Here is an 8,978-nt window from a genome sequence, read left to right as displayed (position 1 = left end):
AATTTTGTTTAAAAAAGTTGAGTCTTCTTAATTTTTTAAGTGTTCTAAAAAGTATATTTTATGCTTTATATAATAATAAAAATAATTAATTTTAAAATAAAATTAAATTTAAATTTAAAAAAGAAGCAACAATGATAATTCGAATATTTGGACTGTCCCAAATAAGCCCAAAATTCGAATGTGACCTGTTAAATGGAGAGAATTGGAGAGCAGAGTGGATTAAGGGATGGGATAATAGTGACCTATACAATAGGCATTTAAATAATCCTATTCAGATATCTTTACCTATGGCCAAGAACACTTTGTCTTTTTGATTCATTTAATTCTTTTATTTTACAATTCAAAAGGAAAAGAAATGAAAAATAAAATAATAGAAGTTGTTAACTTGAAATCCATAATTAGTTAATTAAAATACGAATATGTTTGCGGGAAGTTTCGGTAAAGGACCCCTATAAAGGTTTAATTTCAAATCAAGGCATGTCCCGCGCGGATTAACGACTCTTAAAATTAAATAAGCCAGCAACTAACTTTTGAATTGTTGACCAACATGCTGAAGTACATTTAACTTAACTTCCGTCCTTTGTTTAAATTTACGTACATAAATGCCCCCCCCATCATGCATGTATTATTAATGTACGTCGACCTTTGTTTTATTTTTGGAAAACTACATTTGTTAGTATCTATTCTTTTAATGTGTTTTGATATTAATCCCTGTACTTTTGTATTTTATTGTGTCAAGTCCCTTATGCAAATATATAATGTTAGTCATTATTATCATTGGTGGAGTTAAATTTACTGATGTATATATAACTATGTTTGATTTTGTTGGTAAGTTGATAAAATTATGATGAGTTGGACTTTATATGAACCAAATAACTATTAATTTTTTTGCCTTCCTGCTCTAGCTATATGTTTTCTTCCTTATAAAACTTCATTTGCTGCATGTTTAGAATTTTGATTTAACTTTTTTTTGTCTTCTACTTATTTTTAATATAACTCATCAATTTAACAAGTCAATACAAAAATTAATAACGTTTATATACATATTAGCCACTATTAAGCCTTTATGGTCATATTTAAAATATGAAGGACTAATAATATTGTAGACAAATGAAGTTTCATGGACTTTGAAACAACAAAATAAAAGTAAAGGAATTAATACCAAAAGATGCTAAAAGTATAAATTTTATTTTCCCTATTAGAACATGCAAGAGAAGTCCTACATCTAAAGAATAGAGGATACATTATATATATATAAGTTTAAAAAGTATCTAATCAATAATGGCTTAAACTATTTTAGTGGATTATATATCTTTGAGTATACTTAATATAATAAATTTAAAATGATACTAGGGCTATTCGATTGAGGACAAAAAAATAGAGAAAAAAAAAAGAAAAAGAATGGAAGGTGAAAAGAAAAGAAAGAAAGAAGAAGGAGAAGAATAAGAAATTGAATAGACTCGAAACCTCTGAGATTAAAATAAAGTACAAGCCCAAGCAAATAACAAAAACAAAAAAGATAAATGAAAAAAATGAGAAAAAATTAATAGAAAGAATATTAAAACATATTAGAAAATATATAATAAATATATAAGTTTGAAAAATATCTAACTAAATAGTTTAAATTATTTTGACGGAATATATTATCTTTAAGCATACTTAATATAATAAATTTAACTTTGTCTTTATTTTTTTATTTTTTTATTTAGGAGCATGTGATGTAATTATAGGTAAATTAGTGTGGGAACAAAAAAGTTGATATATAATAATGAGAATGAAGTGGAGAAAACATCATGTAGGGACAATGTTGACTATTAGACACAAATCATAACCTGCTTGGAGAGGGAGTACACCCAGTAATACTACTACCACTTGCCTACCTTCGCAAAGCCTCACTAATTGCTTGCAATTTCATCTAAAATCACAAATCTGATCTGTTAATCATCATCACGATTCACTGATGTGTGTGTGTGGCTGCAGATTCTCCCAATAACAGCAATAACTAATTTCTCAGAAAGATTCATCACTTTCCCTTCTTTTTCTCCTCATAATCCAGAAGCTCCTCTAACAGATTATCGTCCAAGTACTCGAACTCGAAAACTTCATGGCCGCTCCTTGAAGGAGGAGGAGGAGGAGGAGCCGGCGAGTGAGAAGAAGAAGCCGCCGCCGCCGCCGACGTTGTTGCAGTGTTAGAACGACCAGCTGTGAGAGGGTACTCATTTGGGAAGTTGAGGATTGCAAATGAGCCTCTCATGGCATAAGCAGCTCTGTCATACGCCCTGGCTGCTTCCTCCGCCGTGTCGAAAGTCCCCAACCACAGCCTCTGTCCTTGATTAGTAGAGTCCCGGATCTCCGCCGCGAACTTCCCCCATGGCCGCCTCCTCACTCCCCGGTACCGGACACCACCGCCACTTCCACTGCTTCCCTCGGCGTCGACCTTACCTGTGCCGGGTTTATCCATGACTGTAATAAGGACTTGTGATTTGTTTTTGCTTTTGCTTTGCATGCATGGTTTTGAGTTGGTAAGTAGTGTATATATTTATATGGTTGAAGCAATTAAATTAAAAGACGAAATTGTCCAAACAGAATCCACCACGTGTGTGGCGTTGGGACGTAGTTTGCACGTGGCCAGGAGAAAGTTCTATATACCACCTTGAAAAATTGCAAGTCCATTGAATCTAGATGGTCAATGTGATGGCTTTGCAAGTTTTTGAAACTCTTTTGGCTTATATATATATATATATATATGTATGTATATATTTGTTTTTAGTTCTTTTTATTAAAGTGTTACTTTCATTTACTATCTTTTCGATTCTTGAATTCAAATGTCACTTTGATAAATCACGAAAACGAAATTTAATTAATTAATTAATTAATCAGCAAATTAAGTCTTATCCTCTCACAGTAAAAGTCGAAACGTCAATCACGTGAAGATAAATTCTCTTACATGGGAAACATCGATCTCATTTCGGTGAAGTCATGTTGATTATTTTACCACCCTCATCTAATCAATTATTTCAATCTATTCACAGTAATACACTGCTCGTGTTTAACATCAGAGAAAATTAACTTCACATTTATTGTGAAATATTAGTTTTATTTTTGAAATCATAAATAAATTTGTAAATTTTTAATTTTATCCTTGTTTATAATTAACCACTGTAATAAATTATTATTTAGATATTTAAATAATGACTCTAGATAAACAAGAGTTGAAAATTATAAAAAAAAAAAACGCTAAAGTGTACTTTTGGACCTTTAATTTTACATAAGATTTTAGTTTAGTCCTATAATTTTATAAAACATATTTTTAATTCTTTAATCTTAGTACTGTTAATTTCAAATGATTTTTGTTATATCAATCATTGTTATTTAAAAAATAAAATTAATATGTCAATATTTGAAAATGTTTTATCAATATTTAAAAATTAAATATAAAATTTTGTTTTGTGAATGAAACTAACAGTGTTAGCATCAAAGGATTGAAAAAAAACTTTATAAAATTAAATGACTAAGTTAAAACTTTATGTAAAGTTAAATTAAAGGACTAAACGTGTATTTTAGCAGTAAAAATATTAATTATTTTAACCTTATCTTATATTTAAGACAAAAAAACTTTCAACTCCGTCATGTATTATAGACCCGAAGGAGTGTAATACATAAAGTTTTCATACGTTTTAATTTTTGGAGCACACAAGTACAAGCACTATAGCCATATATATTCTAGAGATCAGAATTTGATTCCGAATATTATAATAATAAAAAGATACATATTAACCCAATGAGAAAGAAACGAAAGGAGGGTATAATTGTCCCAGAATAGAATGAATATGAAAGCCAAAAATAATAATTAGAATTTAAGGAAACAAATTGAAAAGATCGAATGTATGTGTGCTCGAAGATGGGTAAATACCTTGTATCCTTGCAAGTGGACGTGATTCTCCATAATTATATATGATTTTCTTTTTTGGCCAACCATAATTATATATGATTACGGAATCAGAATATAACGATAACCTGACATTATTTGATGTTTCGAGAGACAAATAAATAATATAATTAGTGACTAACGGGAGTCAAATATACAGGGCTAAACCTAAAGGTCATTAATTATTTATATATATTGTTGTTAATGTGTATGGCATCTAGCTATTTATTAAACTGATTTAGTTATTGGTATAATTATATATTAAGGATCGAGGCCATAAAATAACGTTTATTTAGGCCTACCGAAAATTGCAAGCCATGTTCCCACCCAAAAAAAAAAAAAAAAATGGAAGCCGTGGAGGATTTTGTTCGATAATGAATAAGAGCTTATCCGCTAGAGAGCACTAGAAATGACACTCCCTCTAGTTAGATTTGGATCAATCTCCAATTTAAATACATGAAAATTTACGAATTTGGATTAAATTTATTTTTGTTATAATTTCAAATTTTCTTTGTAATTTAGTTATTTTAAATTTTAGACACTACAATCCTCTTATTCTCGTGGTGTTTCTACTATTATTGGTATCTTTGTCACTCTCTCACCCCTTCTATAATCTATCATTCCCATCTTTCACTAATTTAAAAATACATGTTAACATATCATTCCTAATCTTTTGTTTTTATTTTAAATCTTAGCAAGTCTCTGTTCTTTCTTAGAAATATTTTATGCTATCTAAAAATGGATTTTAAATATATAAATTTTAAATTTTAAATATAAATCTATCAATCCAAGCACCACTTAAAAGTCATGAAGAATGTGTGTGTTCCTCCCCATTCTTAATACGAAGCAAACTTAACCAATTTCATGTTCATTAAAACATGATAGTTACTATAACCTTGAAATTATTGAGATAATATGCAACTTGCCAATTTTGCCCTTCTATGCAATTAATAACCATAATGAATTGTTATATAGGAATTCAAATGATAAAAAATTAAATTAACAAGGAGTACAATTGAAAAAAAAAAACACTAATAACTCTACTTTTGCTTTATATTAATTGAGGACCAATTTTTTTTTAAAATTTTCATTATATAAAGGACCAGAGAGAGAGAAAGTGTGTGTAGCGTAGAAAAGTAAATTAGTTCATAAACTATAAGTCCATGAGCATTTAAAATTTTAAAGTCATTTGTTATGCAATATTTTCTTTCAACATTTAAAAATGGTGTAATATCATTTCTACCATGAATAAAAGTTAATTTTAACCGTTATTTAACTGAAATACAAAAATATATCAAAAATTATAGAAAATGACTAAAAAATTTGAGATATGGACCCAAAAATAATAAAAAAAAAATGACTAAGAAAATTTTATTGGTGATTTTCTATTATTTCTAATCAACTAATGGTTCAAGTTAATTTTTATTAATGATAAGGGTCAAATCACACTATCTTCAAATTAAAAGCTGATAAGAAACATTGGATTAAAAAAATTATGGTCACAGATAGTATTGAACTTATAGTTCAATGGCTAATTTATTATTTTATCTTATATATGTGTGTGTTGTGTGTGTGTGTGTGTGTGTGTGAACAAATAGGGGGAGGAATAGGGAATAGGGCGCTCCAGGGTATATTTGGTTCCGATCGAGGCTTGGACTTTGAGCAGTATTTTACATAAAAATTTGAGTCTTTTACATAAAATAAACCAGATATGTTTCAGTTTAATAGAATAATATTGTTTACATGTATACACACGTGACTGACAGAAATTAGTATAATTAATAATAAAGATTGATTTTATTTTATCATAATTAAGAGCATAACTTTGAATGTTGCTGATGATATAAAGACGTTGTTATGTGGTTAAACTATATCAAATGGTTTTCCTAGTTAAAGTTCTTTTTGGTCAAAGATTTGCATGTGAATGAGCATATATACAAAGCAATCCATTGTTTGGCCTACAGTTTACTTAATATGCAGCCCATGGAACCATATCGATTATCTCATGGCTAGCTGAATTAATTAAGCAAGAAGAGATTAGTAGGCATTTTATTATTTTGTAAATTAAGCACTTATTTTTTAATTAAAAAAATCATTGTCGTTGTTCTTTCCCTGTCTACTTCGAGAGGTTGAAGATTTATGGCTCATCCCCAAAGATTTGAGACTTTCAAGTTCGAATCTTGATACAAGGCTTTTGTTTTTTTGGTGTGGGGAAAATGACAATGAAGGACCCTCTAAGGTTATTAATTACAATTGAAAACCATAAAATATTCAAATTTCAATTAAAAACTATGGTCCTTACTTGAAATTTAAAAAAAAAAGTGAATTTTCTCAAATGCCTCTCAAGAAAAAATCACTAAGTGAAATTAATAAATTTTTAAATACTTTATATATTCATAAGTAATATTAAAATATTTAAAAGTGAGTTTCTTTCATATTGAAAAATAATATATTTTCAAGTGTGATTTCTTGTTTTCAACTAACATTAATAATATTCCCATGTCACAATAGTAATTTTAGCAGTGTCATTTTTTTATTTTTTAAGTGGTAACCATATATAAAAAAGCATGAAATCTAATAAGTTATTGGGTTCATATTCTTGAATGAAATTAGTAAATTTTCAAATCATTTTTGTATATCCATAAATGACCTTGGAACATTTCAAAAATAATTTCTTTTATATTAGGAAAACATTTATTCCCAAATATGGTTCTTTATTTTTTCAATTAATGTTAATAATATTCTCGTACCACGATAATGATTTCAAAAGTGTTATGTGCATTTTAATGTTTAGTAGAGGAAAATTTTGTAAATTTATTTATGTTTTTTTATTTCAATAAAGGATCATGTTTTGAATTGAGATTTTAATATTTTATGATCCTTAATTAAAATTAATGATCTTAAATGGTCCTTAATTATTGTTTTTTCTGGTCTTTGTTTTGGGGGGGGGGGCTAGAAGGGAAAAAATATTTCAGAAGAATTTAGAAGGTTTGTTTGCCGTCATAAATGTTTCTCAAAAGTCTTTTAATACGTTGATCACAATAAAATTTATATATGTATTATCCTTTTTGTTAGTTTTTAGGAGCTCTCCTGTTTTTATTATAAGTCACTTTATAATTAATTCAAACAATTATAATAATTAATTATATTATTGAAATTGTCCAAAAATTATTTTGATTCTTATTTTTATCTATAATAAATAATATGAATTTAAAAAAATAAATATTTTTTATCTCCCTTGAAATTGAGGACATATTTGAAATAAAGTAAGTAATGTTATAGAAACTCTTGCCAAGTGATATCAAGAAGCAAAACCATGCATGGGTGAAGTGTAGATTAAAGCCGGAGCCAAAGGATGAAAGATCAAGAATTTAAATTGAATTTACGCGATCTGGATCTTACTACAACGATGACCCACTCTTGATCACTCACATACATTTATTTATATATATATATATATATTTTTTTTCATTTAAAATATAAAACATTTTTTGATAAGTTAAATATTTAAAAATGTAAGACATTTTTAGTCTTTCAAAGTGTAATCATTATTTTTTTAAAAGTACCTCCATTGATAATGACATTATATTTATTGTAGGGTATTTAATAAAAGTAAATATAAAAAGATATGATTAATTTAAAAGTAAATAATTATTTTATTGAATGTGAGATTTGATTAAAAATGAATTATTTTTTTAGTGGAGGGAATATATATTAAAAAAAGTGACATTAGATAATATAATTATATAAGAGGTATAATCAAGGTTTGTTTTACACTTATAATCTCTTTTCTTCCTCTTTTTAAATATTATATTGTATGTATAGTTTTACAAATACAGGCTTCAATTTATTGTCAACTATTAACCTTTTCCTCAACTCTTCGCAAAAACCAAATGCGACTTTTTTTTTATAGAAAATAATAATACAATCTCTTTAAATTATGTTAATGAATATTTGGTCTCTTAAAATATCATAATTTTGCTGAAATTTTTTGGGACCTTTTTATCAATAAATTTTAAATTAAAAAAGCATTTTATTTACCTTATTGATAAGTGTGATTTCTTCTTTTTCATTTTTTATTCAATTTTTGAATAAAGTTTGTGATTGATTTCAAATAAAATTTGAATGAAGTTTAATTTTTTTTCATTTTATAATAATTTGTTAAAAATTATAATTTTTTCTTAATTATGAATTACATTTTATTTTTTGTTCCTTAAACAAAATTTTTTTCCTTAAAGTGCTTAGAGTTTGTTTTTAATAATAAAATTACATTTGATAAATTATAAGAAAAAATTAATCTTTTAGTCCTCCAACTTTTAATTCACTTATAACTCAGTCTCTCAACTATGACTCGCTTACGACTCAGTCTTTCAACTTTTAATCACTTACAAATTAGTCCCTTAGCTTTTGTTAATTTTTTTTTTCATGTTAGCTTATGTCTCACATTAATGAGTAAGAAGAGGATATTTTAAAATAATATATGAGCATTTTTTTATCCCTCTTATTTGAGAAGAACTTTTTTAAAAAATTAAAAAATAAAGACTGAATTATAGGTGAATCAAAAGTTAAGGGACTAAATTGCAGTGAGTTATAGTTGAGAGACTGAGTCGCAGCTAGTCATAGTTGAGGGACTGAGTTACAAGTGAGTTAAAGTTAAAGGATTAAAAGATTAATTTTTTTAAATTATATTTCTTGTTCAACTTTTACAATTTACAATATAAAATTTGTGATTTATTAAATAAAAGTTATGATTTGGGCTTGCCATTTGCAATAAGGGCAAAATGATATTTTTACTTTAAATTTGTTGACACAAAGGTCCCTAATTCATTGCAATTATAACATTTTGAAGATCAAATTATCATTCATATAATTTAAAAAAATTTTATTATTATTTCCCCCCCTTTTTTTGTCTTAAGGTACACCTGCTTATTGTTTCTTATATTTATTGAAATTTTCTTTTTACCTTCATTAATTAGCTTAATCAAGTTAGTATCGTTAATTAAATATATAGTCACCATGTTTAAAAATCAATAAAAAAGCATTTTAGAAA

General features: G+C 26.9%; 1 protein-coding gene across 1 annotated transcript; it reads right to left on the bottom strand.

Annotated features, from left to right (window-relative positions):
• Positions 1 to 1,743: 1,743 nt before the first annotated feature.
• On the bottom strand, positions 1,744 to 2,511 carry LOC129299756 (ethylene-responsive transcription factor ERF096-like). Its single transcript, XM_054938222.1, has one exon. The coding sequence runs from the start codon at positions 2,504 to 2,506 to the stop codon at positions 2,024 to 2,026; it is 483 nt and encodes a 160-aa protein (XP_054794197.1). The 5' UTR covers positions 2,507 to 2,511; the 3' UTR covers positions 1,744 to 2,023.
• Positions 2,512 to 8,978: the final 6,467 nt, after the last annotated feature.

This window comes from Prosopis cineraria, unplaced genomic scaffold (genome assembly GCF_029017545.1).
Source record: "Prosopis cineraria cultivar Desert tree isolate PC_DT_omini unplaced genomic scaffold, ASM2901754v1 PC1286, whole genome shotgun sequence".
NCBI lineage: Eukaryota > Viridiplantae > Streptophyta > Magnoliopsida > Fabales > Fabaceae > Prosopis > Prosopis cineraria.
This window is presented reverse-complemented; position numbering and strand designations above follow the sequence as displayed.

Excerpts from the sequence above, each read along its gene's own strand:
- LOC129299756 (XM_054938222.1), bottom strand. The coding sequence starts at position 2,506 with ATGCAAAGCAAAAGCAAAAACAAATCACAAGTCCTTATTACAGTCATG.